General features: G+C 35.9%; 1 protein-coding gene and 1 long non-coding RNA gene across 4 annotated transcripts in view; one reads left to right on the plus strand and one right to left on the minus strand.

Moving 5' to 3' along the window:
* Positions 1–19,058, minus strand: part of LOC145673767 (uncharacterized) — a 32,812-nt gene extending 13,754 nt beyond the window's left edge. The window contains exon 1 of the long non-coding RNA XR_014128799.1: positions 18,434–19,058. This is a non-coding gene — a long non-coding RNA (uncharacterized LOC145673767). The remainder of the gene's footprint in view (positions 1–18,433) is intronic.
* Positions 1–24,871, plus strand: part of Vps52 (vacuolar protein sorting 52) — an 87,016-nt gene that overhangs the window by 28,105 nt on the left and 34,040 nt on the right. For all 3 annotated transcript variants that reach the window (XM_081743506.1, XM_081743513.1, XM_081743499.1), the window contains exons 3-7: positions 9,992–10,084; positions 14,470–14,645; positions 16,891–16,988; positions 19,173–19,326; positions 23,740–23,872. In XM_081743506.1, coding sequence (XP_081599632.1) covers positions 9,992–10,084; positions 14,470–14,645; positions 16,891–16,988; positions 19,173–19,326; positions 23,740–23,872 — 654 coding nt within the window. The remainder of the gene's footprint in view (positions 1–9,991; positions 10,085–14,469; positions 14,646–16,890; positions 16,989–19,172; positions 19,327–23,739; positions 23,873–24,871) is intronic.

The following is a 24,871-nucleotide window of genomic DNA, read 5'->3' on the forward strand; positions in this document are numbered from 1 at the left end:
TAGGATGGGGTGATGATCCCATACCCATAGATTGCGGAAAATAAGGCATGTACGGATAGGGTAATAACCTGGAGGGAAAGGGGTAACGGGATAAGAAGGATACTGTTTGCGTCCTCTACCCTTACCAAAGTTTCTAGGTTTACCTCTAATTTGACCTGCCTGTTCTGTATTTTTCACAGAAGGTGTAGGTTGATTGGAAGCCGTGGTGGAGGCTACTGAGAGAGTTAAGCCCTCTAAGTCTTTCTGTAATTTATCAATTTTGGCCGTTAGGTCCTCCGTATTTCCCTGGGGGGAGGGAGGTGCGTGCTGTGAAGCGTTCGAAGATGGAAGAACATGGCTAGGCTTGCCTTTGTATTTAAATTTATTTTTACGATGGTTGTTGGAGAGTTGAGGAGTAGTCGTATGGGTGGGTGCGGGGTTCGGCACTACAAAAGTGTCAAGAGACTCCGTAAAAGAGGTCGTTTGTAAAGACGCAAGCTCTTTCCGCACTGCTGCTTTGACTTTATCTTCCAACGTTTTGGCCTGTCTGCGTTCGAGACGATTTTTGTTTAGTTCAATTTGTGTGAGAACCTCCAAAAGCTCGTCCGGGTCGTCAAAGGCATGAAAACCAATTCTGTCTAAATAGTAAGGCAAAAGGCCGTTCTTAATGAATGAACATTGTTCTTCATTAGATAAATTATCACATTTATCCAAAAGAATCATTTTCTCGTAGACATAGTTACGGACGGATTCTGTTTCACCTTGTACTCTATCATGTAGTTGTTCAAAGATTGAAAGTTTGTCCCTAGCGCGTTTAAAAGCTTCTATGACAGCATCTTTGAATTCAGTATAGGTAGCGTTGTCCAAGTTATTGCGCTTAAGGAGAACACGAAGTTGACGTCTACCTTTACCTGTAAAACATGACACTACTACTTGTTTTGCCTGGTCACGGGGAATGTTATTAAGGAAAATAACATCGTCCATTTCCTTAAAAAATTCCTGAATATCATCCTTATCCGCATCAAAAGTCGGATAGCGAAAAGCTGCATTATGAACATGTACGACCGGTGGTGGTGGGGGTGGAGGTGGATTTGGTGGGGTTTGTTGACCACCTGGGGGAATCACATTCTGGTTTAACACATTTCCAGTATTTACACCATTATTTTGGTCTGCCATGTCGGATGACGATGAAGAAGAAAAAGGCTGCCTACAAATTGTTCTAGTGCGCAAACGAAGAGCAAATGCCTCTCTAAGCTCCTTGGCGTTTTTCTTAAGGTGCTTACGATTTCTTATCGCTAGCAAATGGATATCATCCAGTAAACCACCGAGGGATTGCTTGGAGTCTGTCGACATGCGGACAATGACCCATCAAGAGACTGGCATACAATGCTTATCTTCGTAGTCGTGCTACTAATAACAACAACGAAGGAAGTCAGCCGATTACAGTGTATGAGGCGAGTAGGTCAGTAAGTTCTCGTATAATAATCACAATGTGATTACAAAACACATGTAGAACGAGTTAAACAGGAAAGGATACCATCACAAATGCTACGCATAAAGATCTGAGTTCGATTCCAGAACCGGGATTCATGATCACGCTGTATGCCTGCAGCCTTAAGGGTACGAGCAGGTTGCGGTAGCACGTTGCATGGGAAGGACCACTGGTTCAATTCCTACCGTTAGAAGAGAGGGTTTCGGAACCACGTTGTGTGTCCGCAGGACCACTACGGGAAGAGCGGGGTTCGGCACTACGTTGTGAGCCAGCGGCCACAAGTGTGCGAACGGGTTTCGGCACCACGTTTCGTGTAAATCGGGTTTCGGCACCACGTTGGATATAGACCGGGTTTCGGGCAATACGATGTGAGCCCGTGGCCACAAGTGTACGAGTGGGTTTCGGCACCACGTTGTGAGCCAGCGGCCTCAAGGGTGCGAACGGTTTTCGGCACCACGGTACGGGTAAAACGGGTTTCGGCACCACGTTGTGTGCATATGCTCCTGAGTCTTACCTGGTCTCAGGGCACAGCGCACATTGAACGTTCTTGTCTAGGTGAGGTTTCCGTACCTGCAACCTAGAACGTATCTTCATTTTTAAGTTATTGGGAGAGCATTTTGGGGTGAATGAAGGTACACAGTTTTCGAGGAGGAAAAGTGCGAGTAGAAAGGAAATATTCATTCACAGTAAAGGCAATGTGTGAGGCTTTAATGCGAGTGCCTTTGTTTCTTAAAACGAATCTAATTTGAAATTTAATTTCCCGACAAAATTTTGGGTTGGTGTTAGATTGGAAACAACACAGCCTAAAAGGAAACATTCAGACACGAGAGCAGAATGGAGAGTATATGTATAGAAACTGCAATTGACTCGGATTTGCCAATAAATGAATACTACTTACGGCTTTGGTTCCATCCATTCCAGTTCGTAGTAATCTGTATGAACACTCACACTAGCACATCACTAATACACAGTTCTTGACTGTTGTTAAGTGACACTAGTCCGAAAACTGAGGTGGGAAGGTTTTTAGTCCATCAAGCATCTAAATTGATTGGAGATTAGCTCTGGGCGACGACCAATTATGAGTCTGGACTCCAGCACCGTAGACAGCTAGGCAATCATCTCTTCCTTCTTTCCTTTATGGGCGAAGTTTTCGGTGATGTTCCCTCGTTTGGGCGGACCACGAGGGTGTCTTCTAAGGATCTGAAATACCCTAAAAGTCTATGATAGTCCTTTTCTCATTTTAGGTATTTTCCTCTTCAGATTCATATATACTTGGATAACAAAATAACACAAATCGGAGTAGCTCGCGCACAGAGGTGTTGCGAGTTTGAAATACCGAGGTAGAAAGCTTAATGTTACAAGTCCTTGCTTCTATTTGTAAGTTCGCTCGGCGTTGTTCGAAGGATCTGGCGTCCCTATCTCAGCAAATCAATTGCTTGTGATGAGAACGTTCTCTTCAGTGTGTTTCCATCCTATGTCTGCAGTTTCGTTGTGTGTTTTTTTTTCTTTTCTGCCCTATCTGCATGTTTGCTTCCGGCTAATGTTGAACGATTGAAAGCTAATTGCATGAGACGCGAAAAGAAATCATTTCTATGCAATGTAAAATTAAATTTAGAATAATCGCGTATCTTTATTTCCTTTTTACTCTTTTCTGATTTATTTTGTATTCCTTTTAGAAATTACAAATTAGATCTGTTTTATGATATCGTACCAGATCGTCCAAAATCACCAGTGTCTATGAATTTTCATTTCTTCTACTTCTAGTATATATAGTGTTTTGAAATTATTTGACGCTTCAAGATATAGCGAATCTTGCGGACTGGGAGCGAATAGTAAGATTTGGCAGACAACTTACTAGTACAAAATTTATTTTAATTTTCTTTTAATTTTGGCAAATCCCTGTGAGGATTTCTTCTGTTTATCGACTTTAGTTTAGTTTTCCATACTTTACTCGTAACTTCTCAGTTTCTGAGGGGTCGGATGATTTTTTATTTAGAATTTTCTAAATTAAGAGAAGGGGCCGCAGTGGCTCAGTGGTAGAGCGTTCACCTCTGGTGCTTGGGGTCCCGGGTCGATCCCAGTCCCCGCCAAGTGAACTTTGTGGTGGACAAACACCGTGTGCGTGGGTTTTCTCGGGGTTCTCCCGTTTCCTCCCACTTTCTTCATTCCACCATTTCATTCATTACTCATCATCACCGTCTCTTTTAGCCCAACCGGCATAACCGTGGGACGTAAAATTCAAAGATTTCATTTCATTTCATTTTCTAAATTAAGAGACCACACTGACCTTCCGGTGGGGCCGGAGTCTCCAAGGTTTCGGCCGGAAACGGCACGAAGTGAGATTTCCATATAGCCACTGTCTTTGTGGAAATCTCGCTCAGGACACAGCCTAGCTCGTGGGCTTGGCAATATTTATCTTAGGCTACATATTTAGTAGGCCACCCGTTTTCGACATATATAAAAATATATTTGGCTGTGGATTGTCATATGTGTAAATTCGACCACTTATCTTTGTAGTTTCAGTGTTATAGCTTATTCTTTTGGCACGCCGTTCTCTTCCCTTCTCTAGCTAAACGTCTATTTTCTCTTCTCTAAGGATGCTTTTTTTTTTTTTTTGTTAAGATTTTCAACCTCCCCTCCAGTTTTGAACTTGACACATATCAACTGTTTAATATATATCATTTGAACCTGAATTACCAACTGAGATGTCGCGAGACACGATTCGTGGAGGTATTCGTTGATGTTGAATCACATTTCGACCCACTGCGATAGCGAGCGATAGTTCAGTATACAATTAAATTTTGCTTTTGTTCCTTATATTATTATCCGTTTGGAATTCTCCGTAGATTATCAGTCATTTCTACTTTCGTTTCCATTGGTTATCGTAAAGGTGAATGTTGTAGTTGTTTGGGCCCAAAAGTTGTATTAACATTTTAGAGTCATATATTTATACATATTCTGTGTTTACGTGTCTGCCTTGCACATTAAATGTCCACTATTTTAAACAGAATGCTTGAAAATATGAATTTTATCATTATGTGCGGTCAAGTAGGTAGATTTGTAATATAGTCGGATTTTCTTGTATGAATTGTTGCAACCTGAAAAATTTATATGTCGGGGTCATTAATTTGAAAGATTAAATAATTATTGACTATATGTATGTTGAGACATAAATACGTGTGAAATATAAATATATTAAAGTAAATGTAGAATGTTTAAGTGAGTAGATAAATATGTGTAAAGGGTCTTGGTATCGTACCCCGAACGGTCGTTGGATGCCATAGTTTCAAAATATCCGACGAATGTAAAAGGTAAGTTTTAAAATACCGCCGCATATTAGATAATTTCCTTCAAGTATTGTGGTATTATTAAGTAATATATGTAACGATTAACATCTTCTGTTATGATCCTAACTGTATGTAGCATGGAATTAAGGCAGGTCGTAATCGTAACCCTAATTTATCAGCAAATCTACCTTCAAATTTACAAACCTGAAAACTTTTTGTAGCACTACGTTTCAATTTTATCCATTATATACTAATCCTAAAAACTGAACAGTGTTTCCATCTCAGTGAGCAAGTTCTTGATACGAAAAGAAATCCCTTTGGACTTAGAAAATTCTCGTTTATCAATACGTTATACGAATATAACTAGGAATGTGTGTACCTTGTGATACAAGGAGATAGCGATTTAAAGCTGGTCAATGAACGAGTTAATAACTAAAATGACCCGATAAGTGACGTAGTCAACGTGGTATGAGTGACAAAGCTTTGTTCTCTTAATCTAGGATATGGAAAAGAATGTATAGACAAATACGTCTACAGACTGAATATGTGTCGTTTATAATTCATAAACATGATCTCATGTGTGTACATTTAGATAAAATGAAGTTAAAAGGCATAAACACCAAAAAGGTGCTTTAATAATACGTGTGACTTCACATATCGTCTGAAAGTACGAGCGAGGACTCGTTGGATTTTTTTTTCTTTCTTCTAGTTTTTTTTTTTTTTTTTATGAGATATGGACTCATTCTAACCACCATTTTAAGTTTTTTATGTAATATTACATCTTATTTTATCAACATTTAAATTATTATTATTTTCTGTCTATCTGTTAGTAACGCATATATGTATCTACATAGCTGTAATTCAATATTATATGGGAAATGATAACATTTATATGTATACTCATTTGCATATTCATAACATTTTGTGTTTAATTTTTCAATAGATGTAATAAATGTCCACAAGTTATAGTTAGATGATGGTTTCTTTAAGACTGATTCACCTATAACAATACATTGCCCTGTATGTATGTGCCTGTGCGTGAATGAATGACAAATTTAGTTTTAAGTGAAAGCATTTAACATTGATTTATGACGAAGGTGTTTATAATAAGTGTGTAATATCATGTTATATGTATTGGTGTATGACGGAGGTCATGAAAGGTAACTAGCTCTAAATTAGTCTAAATCGGCTCTGGGAGGAAAGCCAAAATAACAGGATAAGCTCAAATAACGACAGTCTTTTCAGGAATCTCAGAACTTCTATTTGTGGAAATTGTGGAAATCATTTTGGATTTATTTTTTCTTGGCTAATTCGGATGGGTGTTTAATCTCCACTATGGATATTCATATACTGGATAAAGATTATTAACGTTTGGAAATAACAGGCAATCTATTAAATTGAACTTCTCGTCACCTGGGCTGGATTAGGGCAACTCCCACTTGTGCAGTTGCCTTGATCCAGGTCAGGATAGTCTGAGGGAACATTTGTCTCTTCAGGATTGCTTCAGAATTGATCCTCAAGTAATAATTATGAATCATCCTTTCAATAACTACTCAAGTCCCTTACCATATTTCTATCATTATCCAGTAATCCTTTTATCTCTAGTTTCTTTCTCCTACCTTCTTTTCTTCCTCACCTTTTCTTTCTTATTTCTAATAAAACTGAAGAGGGTTCGTGATTGGGAGTTGTCGGTATAGACACGGTCATTAGATTCTTTGATGTTTCTCTTCGGAAGTCCGATATGAATTAGTTAATCCTAAAACATACATATGAAGCAAGAATTCCGAAATTCGTTTTCATTCATTTTTGTATGATATTTACTAAATTATCAAATTGAAGATTCAGTTTTAAGTCAGCAACTTTATTTCCCACTCACGACTAACTCATTTCAATATATTGAAAAGTGAAGTAATATAAGCCATCAAGGACATGCGAAGAAGGAAGGCCACTGGAGACGACGACATACCAGTAGATTTGCTCAAGGGATTAGGAGACAATGCAATGAAAGTATTGACTTCACTTATTAACAAGATCTACCTGAGTGGAGAATGGCCAAAGGATTTTCTTGATGTTACAATGATTGCATTGCGCAAGACAAAGTAGTGCAGCGGTCACAGAACCATTAGCCTTATTTCCCACACTGGAAAAATTGTTGCACGCATACTGAACAGGCGGCTGGAAAGTAAGATAGAAGAGATGTTAGAATATCAGTTTCGATTCCGGAAAGGAAAATGCACCAGGGATGCTATTGGGTTGATGAGAATTATATCAGAACGAGTTCTTGATGTGAAGGAAGAGCTATGTTTGTGCTTCATCAACTGGCAAAAAGCTTTCGACTAGGTCAGTTGGACGAAACTTTTGAAAATATTTGAAGAAATCGGAGTCAACTGGAGAGCGACGACTCATTCGAAACTTGTACGTAGGACAACGAGTGAAGTTGCGCTTGAATGGAGAAACCAGTAGTGTGGACATCGGAAGAGGAGTCAGACAAGGATGTAGTATGTCGCCACAACTATTCAATCTACAGTGAATGTTTAATGAAGGAAGCATTAATGGGAATTGGGGATTTCAAAATTGCAGGGCAGATCATTAACAAGATAAGGTATGCAGATGATACAATTATTATAGCTAGAACTGAAGAAGGGCTTCAGGAGATGATTGACAAAATAGTTGACACTGGAAAACTATATGGAATGGAAATAAACATTGGAAGTCGAAAGTCATGAGAATATCCCGAGGAAACGCGTCTTTACGGGTCAGAGTAGACCAAAAAGAAATTGAAGAAGTCGAGAATTTCAAGTATCTGGGAAGTATTTTGACCAGAGACGCTTACTAGACCAAAGAGATCAGGTCAAGAATAGCCATAGCCAAAGAAGCATTCAACAAGAAAAGATCACTCTTAACTAGCAGGCTCAATATTAAACTTAGGAAAAAGTTGGCCAAGTGCTATATCTGTAGCTTTGGACTATATCGTTCAGAAACTTGAACATTAAGGAAGTTAGAGAAAAAGTATTTAGAGAGCTTCGAAATGTGGTGTTGGAGAAGATATAATGGACAGAGAGAGATACAAACGATGTTTTAAAACGGATAGGAGAGAAGAGGACACTTCTAGCCAGCATCCTTCGTAGGAATGCCAATTGGATTGGACACATCTTGCGTTGAAATTGTCTTCTTCATACCGCCATAGAAGGAAAGGGAGGGATAGGAAGAAGAACACAACTGATAGATGATCTGAGAAACATTAGAAAATATTGGGAGTTAAAGATCGAAAAACGTAGAAGAAACATTTCCAGACCTAAATCTAAAATTAAAAAAATAATAAATAAATAAAAAAAACTCTTTAGTCCCAGGGCCTGCCGAAAGGCAGAATACTTAATAATAATAATAATAATAATATTATAATAATAATAGTTTTTATGACCTGGGGAAATGGATGTGAAGCAAAACTGCATTTCTCGGTTATTTACAAAATACTGGAAGCATATCGTGACTGCCTCATTGTCTAGCTGTTTGTAAGGGTTGTAGTGACTTCAAGTAGAGGTCGCAGTGAAGATGTACCCACTCTAGTAATGTGTGTACATTGTAGTTAAATATATATCACATGTGTAGAGTCGAACGCAGTAACAAACAGCACGGAATTTCTACGAATACTGTGGTGAAGAACATTCCATGCAATGAAATAGACACACGATTGGATCGACATTGCAAGACAGTTCTGTTTGTGTTACTAGTGTTAATGTGAGCAACATACGACTGGGACATTGTGTTTGATCACTGTGTCAACACGTTGTTAATGTTAGACGAATGTAGGCGAAACTTTCGAAACGCAGCACAGATACATAGAGCTACCCACAACCTTCTCAAAAAATCTGTGCTTGGAGGGACGTCTGCGACAATATGGTAATATCTTCCGAAGACAAGGTTTGGGTCATTACCCTTCTGCAAATGCAGGACATGCTACAGCTCTTTTTGCAGCAATAAATGTCAACCCTCGTGTAACTATTAGAAATCTAGCTCAGGATAACAGACTTAATCAAGGATCTGTAGTACATATTTAACACCAGTACAAGTTGCACCTGAAACATCTCATATTATATCAGGCACTATCAGTAAATGATTTCCATGTTAGAATGCAATTTTGTGTGGTGGGAAGTTATAGAAAACAGAGAGTGAAACTTTGTACCCATCCACCATATTGTTGAGTCATGAAGCTACATTTACAAATATAGGATTCGTAAATTGACATAATATCCATTATTGAGCTAGGGCCAATCCACTATACCAGCCACTACTTCTGCATCAGCATCGGCGGTATCAATGTTTGGTGTGGCATTCTGGGTGACTATGTTATTGGGCCTCATTACTCTGATGGAAATCTTACTGGTAATGCATATGCCACATTTGTCAGTGATATCTTACCACAGTTTTAGAAGACATTCCTATCGACGAACGTATGTGTATGTAGTTTCAATATGACGATGTTTTCGCACACAACGCACGCAAGGTCAAAGCCCTGTTGGACTGACGTATGCCTGATACGTGGATTGGGTATGGGGGTTCTGTTTACTTCCCCTACAATCACCTGACCTAATCTCACTTGATTTTTTCTCTGGGTTTTCGTTAAAGATCGTGTGATTTCCACAGTACCGACAACCATTGATGATACCAAGGCGCATATTCGACGTGCGAGCGCATCGATCACGCAAAAATGCTGCATGTGCGTGCATCCCTACGCCGCCGCTTACGGAGGTGTGTGGAGCAGAATAGAAAACATACTGAGCATCACTTGTGACGCAGTATGTGATGTACGTACTTTGTTTTACATACCTTAACTTTTATTTTCCGTCATCAAAATGCCATTTGCCGACTCCAGTTTTTGTCCCATTGATTATCTCCCACCCTGGTACATTTATCCGAAACAGGATTCCATTTTTGGCAGCCATTTTGGTAATGGTTCCCATACTGACATTTGTTCCCTACCAAAGTTATTTTGCTTTCCAAGATATATCTAACGAGGTATATCTCGACTCATGCTACCATTTGAAATTTTCAAGTTTGGGTCAAGGTCACTGACGGAGAGACTGTTTTTTTTTTTTTTTCTACAGACTTTTTTCGGTCTCTCTGGTCTCTTCATGTTTGGTCCTTACTCCTCCTAAGAATACTCAATTTGACTTTAAAGTATATATAAACGTATTCGTTAATTACATACTAATTCGTAATTCCTTTATCGTAGGTAGAAAATAAATCAATTCAGGACTATATAAAAGAGAGTCAAAATATAGCTAGTCTTCACAATCAAATAGCAGCCTGCGACAACATCCTAGAAGTAAGTATTTGTGAATATATATATATAAATATATAATGGTAGCGTTAATTTACACTTTTATGTAGAACCATAATATTTCAAGTAACTGTGTGCTAAACATGAAGAGCTTGTAAAAGAAAGAAACATTAAGGGAAAAAAATCCGAGAATGAAAGAAAATCAATGATTCGATAGGATATGAAAAGTGGAAGTCGGTGGATGCTTTCTAATTCCAACGAATTGTTTATAGAGCTATGCAATTAACGTTCAACTACAGAAATGTTTAATAGTGTTAGCACTGAAAATTTCATGAAACAAGATTGTAATTTAAAATGTATGAATAAATTAAACTTCATTATAACTATATATCAGGTAGTCTAAAATGTAATGAGCTTTTTTGGCGCATAAGTTGGCGTTAGTGTCCCAAATCACAGTGTGTATGAGTCGCAGCGGATCAATCCTAACTTCATTCGACAACTGACAGTTGAAGCTAGTAGATGTGCAGAAAATTTTGGAGTCCTATAATCAGACATAAGGTATTGCGCCATAAAGAGGAGTGAACTTTCTGTATAACCGCGCTATATTTTACAATTTTATTTCAATAAAGTCGTAGGTGCTGTAGAGGTTCATGAAGAAATTTGTGCTCTTTATGGGTAAGGTACGTTATCAAAAGCAACAGCCAAAAGATGGCTTGGTCACTTTCGTTCTGCAAATTCGATGTCCAATACAGCAGCAGTAGGCGACCAATCTCAAAAGTGGATAATATTCTATCATAAGTCACACAAGACCGGCATGTAAGCAGTCATGACATCGCCAATAACCTAAACATCCATCAGCAAACATTGTTTAACCATTTGGAGAAAGCTGTCTATGAAAAGAAGCTCGACATTTGGGTGCCACATCTTCTGACACAAAAACATTTACTCGGTCGAAATTTCTATCTACGACTCGACAGAAACGTAACGAACCATTTCTGAAGCGATTGATTATTCGCGATGAAAGGTGGGTAATCTTCAACAACAATGTGCGAAAAAGATCGTCGGCAAAGGGAGAAACATCAGTCTGTGGCAAAGCACACACTGACGCCCAGAAAAGTTATACTGTATATTTAGTGGAATAAGGGCATTGTAAATCACAAGTTGCTGCTACTAGTCAGAACAATAGACTCGGGCCTGTACTGTCGTCAAATAGCGTGAGTGCATGTAGGAATTCAAAGGAAATGGCCAGAACTGATCAACAGAAAGTATGTTGTTTATCATACTGACAAAGCCAGACCATATGCATCTTTAATGACCTATCATAAATTGATAGAACTTAAAAAATAAGAAATTTCAATGTATCCACTGCGTAGTCCAGACCTAGCACTGTCAGACTGTCACTTGTTTCGGTTTGTGCAGGACTCCCTGAATGATATTAAGTTAGTTTTAAACGAGGCCTGTAAAAACTATGTGTTACAAATTTTTAACCAGAAAGCACAGAAGTTCTGTAGCGGGGGGAGGGGTTGTTTATCGAATAGAATGATGCATATTTGGTTCTATAAAGTTACTTTCAAATTACAATAAGTGTATTCTCAAATTTAACCTCCAAAGGCTCATACTTTTAGACAATCTAATATAATATTTGTTGAGACCGCTAAAATTGAACGAAGAGAACGTTTAAAACGGTATCCATCAGTTTCTTATTCAAAAATTTCGACACAGTATTACAGCAAAGAAAGAAGAAATTATGTAAGTAATGATGTTAAATTGATATCATACCCAAAATAGTCACTTATGGCTTTAGTTTTGTAAAGTAAACTACATGAAATTAAGGTAAAATATGTCGCAAACAGAGATCAAGATATAAGCAAGATTTATATATATTTGCCTGAGGCAACTATAACTTCCAGATACTCATTATTGTTAGGCAGCCATAACGATATCTAGGATATGGTTGTTGCAAAACCGTATATTTGCTTGCAACAACTGCGGTGCCAATCTGAAAATCAATCAAGACAATCGGCCTCGTGCAGGGACCTATATATATATATATATATATATATATATATATATATATATATATATATATATATATATATATATATATATATATATGTAATAGTTTTACATACATTCGTTTTCATTTTATATAGTAATGGTCAAAAATAGGTTATACCAAATGCGTAAAAAAATGTATACACACTGGAACTGCCACAGAAAATTTATTTTCCAACCTACAAGGTTAAATTTCTAGGAAAAATAAGACTACAGCCCAATTTGAAAAATAAGTGTATTTTATGATCAAACTAAAGGTTCCAAATGCTGGTTAAAGTAAATGTTCAAAATGAATCGATACATTTTTGAGTACGACACACACAACTATTTCCATTCGCTCTAAGTATAAAGTGTCCAGTTTACGTGGCTTATAACGGTACACCTCATATTTTACTGCGCCCTATAAGGAGAATCGAGCGAAAAAGGTCTAGAGAGCGTACAAAAAACTTGATTGGTCCCATCCACTGGCCTGGTACATTTTGATCCAGGTATGGTTAAACATCCCTGTGATAATGAGATGGGGCGCCATCTCGTTAGTAATAAGACCGATCGTTACTGTACATCGTACGAATGGCAGAGAATATTGAATCAGCAAGCATTGTTAGGCACTTTTCTCCAGTTACAGTACCGTCAAGACGGAAAGGCTCAATGAATCTTCTAGTAGACAAACTACACCACACATCTACACAAAGTGAATTCGTAGCCTTTTCAACAATAATGTGGGGATTTTCTTCAGCTATACACACAATTATACCTGTTGATGGTTCCATTAAGGGTCTTCACTACAGCGAAATTAAACTACCGCTAAGTTTAGAGTTTTTCTGTAATATCTTCAAAATAAACAAAAATATTGGAAAAGCAGAAACGTAGTGAACTAGACAATACGATTTTGCATGTGATACGATTATCATAACTCATCTATCTGATTTCGATTTGCAACTGTAGATGGATTTAGCATTTTTTGTGGGTTCTGCAAATAGCGCATTATCAAAAGCAGATAGGTGAATTATGGTAAAGGAATCACATGCAAAATCGCATTGTCTAATTCACTACGTTTCTGCTTTTCGAATATTTTTATTTGTTTTGAAGATATTACAGAAAAACTCTAAAATTAGCAGTAGTTTAATTTCGCTGTAGTGAAGACCCTTAAGTTTGAATTGTGTTTTATCCGATCAAACAAGGCTATTTACAAATCCTGGTTTACGTGTAACCGTCTCCTGAATCCATTATTCACAAAATTGTATCCTGCGATCTGTGTCGTCTTCACGTAGCTGTTGCACCAGCTTTGAAATGAAAATACGCAACTTTTTTTTTCAGTGTGCATAGCACACTACTAGCACGTACACCGCTCTTACGTGATCCTTACGTTGAAATTTTTTGTGGTGAACGCTGAAACAGCCAGCACCGCAATTGAGCATTCAGCACTTGTACTATTGCGAGGTCGCTCCGATCGATCTTTTTACATATCACACACTGTTCCATGAACCTCGAATTGTGTGTAACTGTTACCTTTGAAGATGGATCAGCCCATGCTCACGTCTCCATTGTCTCTGAACCGCAGTAATACTCTCAAATTTCCAATACTACGTAATAACCTGCTTCCGCTCTTCAAAAGGTCAGTTTGCCATGTTGATTTTACTCTCTTGCCACTAACTGAGTTGCGCATCTAGACCGACGATTCTGCTGCCCCCTGTTGAGGAAACATTACATTACATTTTGTCAGAACTTTAGCTTCGTAGATTAGAAAATAAACTTTCTATGATAGTTCAAAATGTGTACACCTTTTTATTGACACATTCAGTATATGAAAATTCAGGTTATAATCTTCAGCATGCACTTGATCGTAGTAGTATACTGGATGCAGGAAAATTAAGTTACAGCTGTTTTAAAGGTGATTGTATACTTTGCTATTTTTAGAATAAATTCAAGGTTTTCTGATAGAATTGAATACTTCCTGTAATATGTTCTGTGTAAGATGCTGTTAGACGAATACAAGAAATATTAAAAATTTATTTCAGAAGAACTACTGTTTGTAATTGTATGATGTCGTTTAAGAGTTAATTCCCGTGATAATTATTGTCTTTAGGGTCTTTGTCTTACTAATTAAGAAAATCGTTACGTCATTTAAGACCGGGTTAACTTGCTTGTCACTTCTCGTTTACTTTGTAACTCTAGGAACTATAAGAACACCTGTAAGAATAGAGAAGTAACCGATTGTTTATTTTTTTAAAAATGTTTTGGAATACGTTGTAATTTATAAGAAAGTGTTCGATTCTCTTTGAAACACACTCAACATGTGATAGTTTAGTTTCAATTGAGTTCAGACTTCACTAATGAAAATAATTATTTTGTATTGTTTCTTTGTACTTTGTAAGAGAATGGAGTCTATGCTGCTGAGTTTTCAATCAGACCTGGGCAGCATTAGTAGTGAAATCTTGTATCTCCAGCGCAAATCTGTAGCAATGAGTCAGCAGCTACATAATCGACAGGCTGTTAGAGGCCAGCTGAGTCAGTTCATTGATGACATGGCAGTATCAGAAGCTCTCATTACGTAAGTGCTGACTTTTTCCACAGCTTTCCTACATTTTGTCTTTTCGTACTAAAGGTTAATTTTTATAATTGAGAAAGCGTGTAAAGCTTTCAATCTGTATCAGATCCACATTCAGAATATGCATTTGTCGTAAACTATAGCTCAAGAGTAATAAATATATAAATGAAAAATGAGTATTGAGGGCTTCCTGCTTACGTAAATGTATACTTGTATTGTCAATTCTGATTTTTTTTTTTTTTAAAGACAGTATTAATTCAAAAGTCATATAGCCTTCTTGTACCAAACAGCTGAGTGAGTATAACTATAACATACTTTTTAAGGTACACATCATTATTTCCTTATATAAACTTGATATATTCAGAAATAAATAGTGTATAAACAAAGGTTTAAAAAAATATTGTCTTGCAAAGGTCCGCTATTTTCAGTTCAATGCCACATTGCTGAAGATTTGTTCTGAGAGTAGTAAAAGTACATGACAATGTGATTGACATCAGGAAACAATTTTTTAGAACACAATTTATATATGGAGAAGGACGTCTGGCAAATGTCCTCCATTTTCATTCAAACATTACTGAAGTCTTGCTCTGAAATTTTTCATTATATCACGAAGCTTGTTCATCGATATTGCCGTAATTTCACTTGTGATGACAACCTTCATTTCTTCTAAAGTGATGTCTATCAGTGAGAATTTTCGACTTCAGATGACCCCACAAAAGTGATCACACGCATCCTGATCGGGTGATAGTGTTGGCCAGGGGATATTTCCACCAAGTGAAATTAGACGTTGTAGGAACATGTCCCTAAAGACTGCTGTGAAAACCTGTAATGTATGAGGGTTGCTTCACTTGAGGATTTTTATTCGCACTTCAAATTAAAGGTCTGAGGAAGTTTCTTAACATCGAGATATATCGATCAGAAGTCACCGTCACAGTTTGACCATACTGTTCGAAGGAATACTGACCAATGACCTCACGATGTCACCCCACACTATATTATTACTCGTTGTGATTGATGTGGGCACTCACGAATTTCTCTTGGGTTCGCTGCAGACCAATACTGACAATTCTGTTCATTAACGAAACCCGAGAAATGAAGCGTGACTTTATTAGACATGATTAAAATAGTGTTATCGGTCAGTTTTTCCAATATCCTTTGAGCAAAAGCATGTCGATTCACATGATCACGAACTTTAAATTCCAACATAAGCACTAATTTGTACGGGTGAAAATGCAAATCTTAAGTGCAGAATTCGTCAATAGATTCGGTGTGAAATGTTCAAAGTGGTGGAATCGTGACGAACTGAATGCTCTAATTTCAGTAGGATGTTGTACTCTCTCTACGTTTTCTGGTGTTCTCACAGATCGTAGTCTTTCTGGCTGTTCTCTTTTTTGTTCCTTGTGCAGTTTCTCAAACCCACAGCAAAATTATGTTGCGAGAAGGCACTCGACCATAACGACCAACATTGTAATGACGATGGAATGCTAGCTGCGTACACTCAACAGAATAATTGTTTTCGAAAAACATTTCCACGGAGAAAGCGCGATGTCCCGCATGCCACTGCTCCATGGTTACTGAACTGTCTGACGAATAGCGTAGAGTGACCACGTCCTTCTCCACGTGCTAATTGAATTTGACGCTAGATTCCTTCAACTGAAAGTTACCATCTAACATGAAATCTTGGCATTACCGATAATCGTGCTTCGTGATGTCATGGCCAATTTCAGAGCAAGTCTTCAGCATTGACCAAAGTAGTATATGTATATATATATATATATAAAGATAATATATTTGTATTACAGTTTCGGCTACGTACGTAACATAGCCTTCATCAGATACATTATCTAATCTGATATCATTGAATTTGATCACATTATCTGATATCTGATAATGTGTCTGATGAAGGCTATGTTACGTAGCCGAAACTGTAATACAAATATATAATCTTAATATATATATATATATATATATATATATATATATATATATATATACTGCTTTGGTCAGTTGGAGTTTTATTGGCAAGTCTTCAGCAATGAAAATAAAAATGGGGGACATTTACAAGATGTTCTTTTCTAATTTTTTTCTTTTGGTGTCAATAATAATGGCTACATATGTTGAGTTTCATTAACAAATTCGAAAATACAAAAGCCGTTCCAATTGTAAGATCGTTAGATATTTCTGCCAGACCCTGTATATATATATTTCTACTCAATTTTTCTTATATATCTACATTTATTTTTTACAGGCATATTCTGGATACTCCTGTGACAGAGAAAGAATTTCTAGTTCAACTTTCTATTCTGAACCACAAGATAAACTTCGTTAAAGAACAGAGTTTTAAAGGTAGTCTTTTACTTTTAACATCTTAGCGATAATTCAATGTAATAAGATGTGACTTCTTCATAGCTGACAAGTTTGAAGAAAAAATGTGAACTTTTTAACTCGTAATACGTGAAATTCTGTTGTAGGTTAATAAAATGAATATGGGATATACTATTACTAGTGATGTCCGCCCTCCCCAAAAAACTTAGGCTCATCTACGAATTGCCTGCACACTTCTTGATGTCATGTAGGAGGCAGTGCAGTTAGCGACAACTATTAGCCTGATTATGAACTATTGGGAATTAGCGTTATTGACAGACAGACAGGCGTCTTTCCTTTGTAATGAGGATAAAGATTATCTAAATATTTTCATCTAGATGTGTATGCAACTCGTAACTCTTAAACAATGTTTTTAAGTTTATATTTTAGCATTATTCATAGGTTAATATGTTTTTACTCGTACTTTATAATATAATTTATTCGAGTATGTGTAGTGGGGCCGCGGTGGCTCTGTGGTAGAACTTTCACCTCTGGCGCATAGGATTCTGGGTTCGATCCTAACTCGCGCCAAGTGACCTCTGCGGTGGACAAACACCGTGTGCGAGAGTTTCCTTGGGGTTCTCCCGTTTCCTCCCTCTTCTTTCATTTCACCATTTTCCTTCATTTCTCATCATCACCATCTCCTTTAGCCTAGCCGGCATAACCTGGGAGTAAAACTTAAAAGATTTCATTTAATTTAATTTCGACTATGTGTAAAATTTTGTACTTTTTTTTCTGAATATTTGAACAAGCAAAATTACTGAGTTAGCGTGCATATATAAGCAAAGGAAAGGAAACACAATATTAGGTAATATGAAAGATTTTTCTTTACTTATGCTTATTTTACACTAACTGTCTCCGTTTTATCAGCTCTATTTTTTTTTCTATTTCTTCAAAATTTTAGCTTTGTCTAATGAAACTGTTTTCCAAAGATAAACTCAAATGGGATATAGTTTTTGCTCTTCCGTGTCATGTAGTTAGCAAATGCATTAAACATTCAATTTTCACTCACAGCTGTTAGCATTGTCATTACATAGATAAGAAGGATTTTTTCCGCACATGTGTGTGTGTGCGTGGCGGGGGAAGGGAGATTAGGTAATACTATCAACACTTTTATTTAATATGTAGTAATTTCCATACATCCTATCCCCACTAAAGCCTTTTCTTACCTATATCTTGGCAATGTTGTTAACTTCAGCGAAAATTGTATGTTTAATATGTATGCGTGAACTTAATTACGGAGTACAAAAAAGTAAGTTGAGTACCTTTTGGGTTTCTTGGTAAAAGTGTTTGTCAAGCTTGCATTATAATTAATATCTTCCATAAAATTAGTTAATTAATTAATAATGTTATAGCAAATCCTTCAATATTTGAAACTTACCTTCTGTCATTAGCGGCTAATGTATTAACGTAAACACAATACTCACCTAATCGAATTTCTAGAAGCTGAAATACTTTCCGTAAGTGACTATCCTTTTTCTAGGAACATGGAGTCTCAATATATGTCACGCAATAGGTTTTTCACGTGTTTAATCATGGACGTCTTTAATTTCTATACAAATACCATTGTTATCTTGAAATATGTATTCCATACGCTCTGTCAGTCAGTATAAAATTGTCATTATCAGTAGTAATGAAGTTAAGAATTTTGTTTTCTGTCGCCGTACTTTTGCAGTGGTATAATTATAAAATCTGTTAATCTGTTAAAAATTATATATATAGCTATTAATTAATCTTTTGCGTTGCTACGAGCTTACAACAACTAGATTTCTACAGCACGTACTATTGAAGTGAAGTTTAAGTCTTCTATGTATTAATGAAACACACACACTGATTAAAGTATTAAATACATTAAAAGCACTTATGTAATAATTTCAGCAATATATCATCGTCTTCGTCAGACATGTTATGAAAGTATAATCTAAGTTGACAACTTAAATATGAACAGAAAGTGTATATAAACAGTTTGGCATGACCTCTCTTCACTTTTTCCTATATATTTTTCTGATAATTCTGTGTAATTTGTCACAGTAAACTATTGCGAATCTTAGCATTGTAGGATGATTAATATTTATTTATTTATTTATTTATTTATTTATTTATTAATATTCTTGAGCGTTCAGGAAAAAGATTATTATATGATACTTCTTCTTTTAACCTTTTCAGAAGCAAAATCGTCTCAAGATGTAAAAGATATATTAGAAAAGCTGAAGGTAAAGGCAGTTGCAAAAATTAGAGCTTACCTCTTGGAGCAAATATACAAGTTTCGCAAACCAATGACAAATTATCAGTTTACTCAGAATGCTATGCTGAAACACAAGTAAGTCTAATTTTGTATTAAAAAGATATATTTAATAGATTATGTTTTGGAAGGCTTCAGTAGTTTCTTAAACGTGCTGTATCCTAATTTGTCATGTGTTTGATTCAAATGGTGAATCACTAAATCTAATCTATTTGATTGAAGTAGTTCTAGTATCATTCATGTGTTGATTAATAGTGCTGCTTTCTCTGCTCTAAGTTCGAGAAAAGTGGCAATAAGTAACAGACATCGAACTCGGGACATGATGGCATCTTTAAATAAATTTTCAGGCTTCATTCTTTACTTCAACTTTTATTGCTGTTAGAATTTGACCTATCATAATGGGAATAAGGTAAAGGTCTTGTACTTAACAACCTGCATGTACACTCATGTCCAAAATTATTGTCACATGTCTATAAACAAGTTGTTGTAGGAATATAATTTGATAACGATTTCGCCCGGTATTTCTTATAATGTTAGTATGTGTATAATCGGCAAAGACATGTATGTGGCAAATTTCATGTCAATAGAGCAGTAAATAAGAACAATAAAACGAAAATAATACTTTCTTGTCCATTTAGCAACATTTTGTTTTACACATTCTAATTTTCGTATTTATAATTCTTTTCCTATGAAGTTTACCACAAATATACATTTCCCGATTATGTACATAGTATCAATATTAAAAGTACCCTCCAAAACCATTATCGAATTATATTCTTACAAGAAGACAGTTAGAGATATGCGACAATTATTTTGGACATGAGTGTACCTATTTACGCAGCGACCTGTACAACTTCTAATTTGTTTCTGTATCTACTCTTTGTCAAAGTATTCGGAATATTTTATATTTGTTATTTTGAAAACGGGTTATAATTCGGAATTGTTAAATGTATGATAATGTGCGGAGACGTTACTTTATTTCAAAAGTAGAGCAAGACTCATTACTAGAGACACAATTTTTTGGTGACACGCGAAAACGCGAAATGTATCAGTTTTGTACGAAAATGTTGTGTACCTAAAATATATATTTTTCAATATTTGTTAGGCCATATAACACTCGCGATTAAACGCGAAATTCTGTCGAATTAGCGAAATTAGCAATCAGTCTCGATATTCCACGAAATTGACGCAAAAGTGGCAATTTTCGATGCTTTTGCGATTTATTCATTAGTCATTACCATTATTTCTCCCTTCTGCATACTTGACCGTGAGTAAACGCTACTACTTCGTCATTTGTCTACCACAATGAAATATGGGACTGCCGGATGTCCGGTGCCAGTTCTCAATCAGTTTGTCTTTTCTTGGCTGCAACGAGTGTGGTCCCAGATTTGCCTCGTGTACTTCTGAACGGCAAAGCAACCGGTACAATGGCGAAAATCGCAACATGTATCGACAGAGCACAAGAATTTAAAGATCATGGTTATTACGATTTCGATGCACGTCAAAAATAGTTATGTGTATATTTTGTAATATTAGGCTAGATTGTTTGTAATAAAGAACAAATTTAACACCAGAAAACATTGAAACATGGGCGCCCGAAGGTGGGGGCAGGGTGGGGCCCGGGCCCCCCTCTGGCTCACGAAAACGTATACGTAATATAGCAAACCACGTAATATTAAATACCAGAAATACCAGAAGTAATACAGCAACCATGGAGATGGCCCCTCCTCTAGAAAATCTTCGGGCGCCCCTGCATTGAAACAATGCGTATGTGTTATCTGCATAAGTAAAATGTGAACATTAAAGTTATTTTCTTCTATTAATGTTCTCTTTTTTTTAATGATACTTTTATTTAATGAGGATGCTTAGTGTTATTATTATTTTTTTTTTTTTAAAAAAAAACTCAAATATTGTTTAATATAGTCATGCATGAGCTGATGTTATGATGATTGATGAGTGGAAATTAAGGTGAAATAAAAGGTAACTAAATGTAATTGCCAAGGAAAATAGTGTTCTTACACTGAATTTTTATTCACCAATTTTATCCCGCTTTACGCATATTTTTAAAACGAAATTACGAATTCTTATTTACCAGAAAATAGTCATCTACTCATCACACATACTATTTAACTTAATGGTACAATTTTCATTCAAACACGAAAAAGTGAAACCTCAGTGAATTACATAAAACAGTTTTGGTGTATAGAATAGTCAGTTATGTAATACAGAAACACCTTCACGTGTTCATTAATCTCTATATATAAAAATATTTAAATTAACTTCAAAGTCTTGAGACTATATTGTAACTTGAAGATTATACTACTCAGTTTTTCAGTTACAATCTTTCTAAGATCTATTTATTTTAGAAACTGAAAACTTCTTGAGGACCTGTAACAAAATAGTTAAGTAGTTTAGTGCGTTAAGTATTTTAAAGGCGAACCTTTTTAAATTCTGTAATTAGGTTACTATCTTCTTTTTTTCATAAATGATTGCGTTTAACCCTGGCACTATGTAGGTATTTTTTTGTAACGCGGACTACCAAGTGGGGGGTTCATTTTGTACCCACCTGTTAAGATTAAATATATCTCACAAAAGAAGCAAATTAGAAACTCTCACAAAAATCTACAGTGACTGAAATGAACAGTACACGGGATAAGACTAACAGCTATTTATTATACTGCCATCTAGGAGTGACACTTCTAAATAAAGTCACATCTCCTACCGTACTTTGTGCCCACCAACTTAGAATGGTAAATTTATGAAATTTATGAGACATACTAACTTTCAATTTGTATCACCGTAAGGTATACGCTTTAGCTAAACAGTAGAGCAACAGGGTTGACAAAAACCATGGTTTTTATTTTAAAAAAAACAAAAAAACTGTTTTTTTGGTTTAAACCAGGTTTTTATGGTTTAAATGATTTGCTCTATATATTCATATCATATATGAACAGAAATAAGTTTGTTTCGCCTTGATGTTATTATGCAACAACCGGGTTATGCTGGAAGGGGTCACATAAGCTTAAAGCGGAATAAAAACCACTTCTCGAGTTACATCCGAGAGAAATTGTCCTCCATTTGAACTCAGAACCAGGACTAATTGGCCACAAATGCGATACGTCTGCCGACTCACTCACGAAGGAATCCTGATAAAAAAAATACGTTGTACTGATCTTTATATGCTTCTTAATATAACTGTCAAGAGTCATTTCAGAAGGACAAAAAGATAAACAGTTGCACAAGTGAAACCATTACACAGAATTACATATGAACAATTTCAAAGTACTACGGAGTACTGAAGAACTAATTTAGTTCAAGTTAGTTAACAACGACTTTTATTGGTCCAAATTAAAGAAATACACCGACTTAATCTGCATATCAATAAGAAAAGTGAATAAAGATACGAATTATTTGAGTCCACTTTGACTCAAACTCATTTATACATAAATAGATACCAAAGATACTTATTTCACTAAATGCCTCTCGTGGGGTCTGTATGACCCCCGCACACACACACACAAAGTACGGAATTTTCGATGTATTTTATCAATAGTAAACATTGAAACGAAACAGTATTTAGAATTTTTCTTCGATTGCAATTACATAACAATAATAACTACAAAAAAAATCACAAAATAAACATTTATAAACTTGTAAAAAAAAAAAGTTGCTTTTGTAGTATAATCTTTTTGAGTAATGAATGGGGAATTTAGGTCTGAATATAATACGAATAATATACGGGAGTGAAACGTGATAACCCACAAATGTGTGTTCATCAAGATTTTACAAACACTTACACTTTTACGAACTTTTTTTTTTGTTTTTTGGTTTAAACCAGTTGGTTTTTTTTAAAAAAAACAGCTGGTTTAAACCTTGGTTTAAACCAGCCAACCCTGTAGAGCAATAACTTTTTTTTTTAACAATTTTAAAGAAAGGTTTAAAAGACTAATTACAAAAAAAAAAAAAAAAAATACTGTGGTGGGCACAAAGTACCCCCTCCCTTCCGTTAGTAGTGCGAGGATTAAGGCACTGAAAAATCGAAGGCTTCAGAATCGTGCATTATTAATATTAGTTTGTTAAGGAACCCTACATGAAGTTGAAGCAAGAAAATAATGTGACATATATCTTCCACACGATTAAATACCTTACCCTACGTATGAGGGGAACCGAATTGTTATCCAAAATATTTAGAAGGAGTTAATCATTTGACTGTTTTATTGGGGACGTGAAGGCTAGTAACTTTGAAGTTAATTTATATTAATGTTTTCTTACGTTCTATTAGTGAAAAAATAAAACATCTGTTCGTCTGACTTTAAAAAAAAGTAAATAAATAAAATTATTAAATACCAGCAATAGCATAAACTGAACAGTGTGCAACCTGCAACACAGTTTATTTTGTGTTGTCTAACTGTGAAGGGCTTCTAAGATACTTATACTTTATTGTGAATTGTAATTGTACTCCAGATAACTTTTAAATTTCCTGAATTTCAGGTTTTTCCTTGAGTTCCTTCTTTCCAACGAGAGAAATGTAGCAAGGGAAGTTTGTGATGAATATGTAGATACAATGAGTAAAATCTATTATTCATATTTTAAGACCTATTCAACAAGACTTATGAAACTGCAGGTAAAGTATACTAATTTTTTCCATCAAATATTGCGAACCATCTTTTGAAATGGTATTTTCAGTGGTCCGAGTCCCTATCTTCCGTTTTTCCGTCGAAACCTGCTGATACAGAATTGACTCCTTTCGTTCTCACTTTATATTTTTTTCTTCTTCCTTCTCTCCGTTCCGACTACGTATTTCTGTGTTGTATATTCAGCAGGTATTAAAAATAGAAACACTTAACCTCCAAGTTACGTCGTCAGAGTGTAAAGAAATTATAAAGAATATTACAATGAATCAAAGCTGTTCAATCGTGTGTTATTGGATGAATTCGTACTCTGACATGGCCTGGCTTCTCGTACTTTAGTTAAAACAGTCTAAACAGCGTATACTATAGACACAAAACCGACATAGTTTAGAGTTACAACAAAATGTAAGAGGGGAAGCCGTCTCTAAATATGATGTTTTCAATCTAAAGTGAAGGAATTTTTTACATCGGAATTGCCGTTTTGGCTGTACACTCTTTATGCGCCCGATGTTAAATGAAAATGCAATGTTGTCATTTACCTGACCCACAACATAAGTGAATGAAGTGACTGTCTTTTACACTAACGTGTTGATGGCCAGCCCCCATTTCAAACATGCCCCCATTTACTTTGTTGTGGATCTAGATAAATGACAGCGTTGCATTTTCATTAACCATTGGGCGCATAAAGAGTGTACAGCCCAAACGGCTTGCGCGATTTAAAAAATTCCTTCACTCTAGTTGAAAACATCATATTTGGAGACGGTGTCCCCTCTTACATTTTGTTGTAACTCTGATAACAGTTACCTTATGTCAGGGGACTTTTGAGACACTCTGTATATGTTCTACACAATAATAAGTGTAACTATGTAATTTCATATACACTAAGTACCAATATGCATAGAACAACGATAGAATAACAAAAATTTGTCTCAGGCTAGTAGAGTTTGAGGAATGAAGCTGTAAAGTACAGAAAAACTGGTCGTGCTCAATAG

This window comes from Thermobia domestica, chromosome 2 (assembly GCF_964235325.1).
Source record: "Thermobia domestica chromosome 2, izTheDome1.hap1.1, whole genome shotgun sequence".
Lineage (NCBI taxonomy): Eukaryota > Metazoa > Arthropoda > Insecta > Zygentoma > Lepismatidae > Thermobia > Thermobia domestica.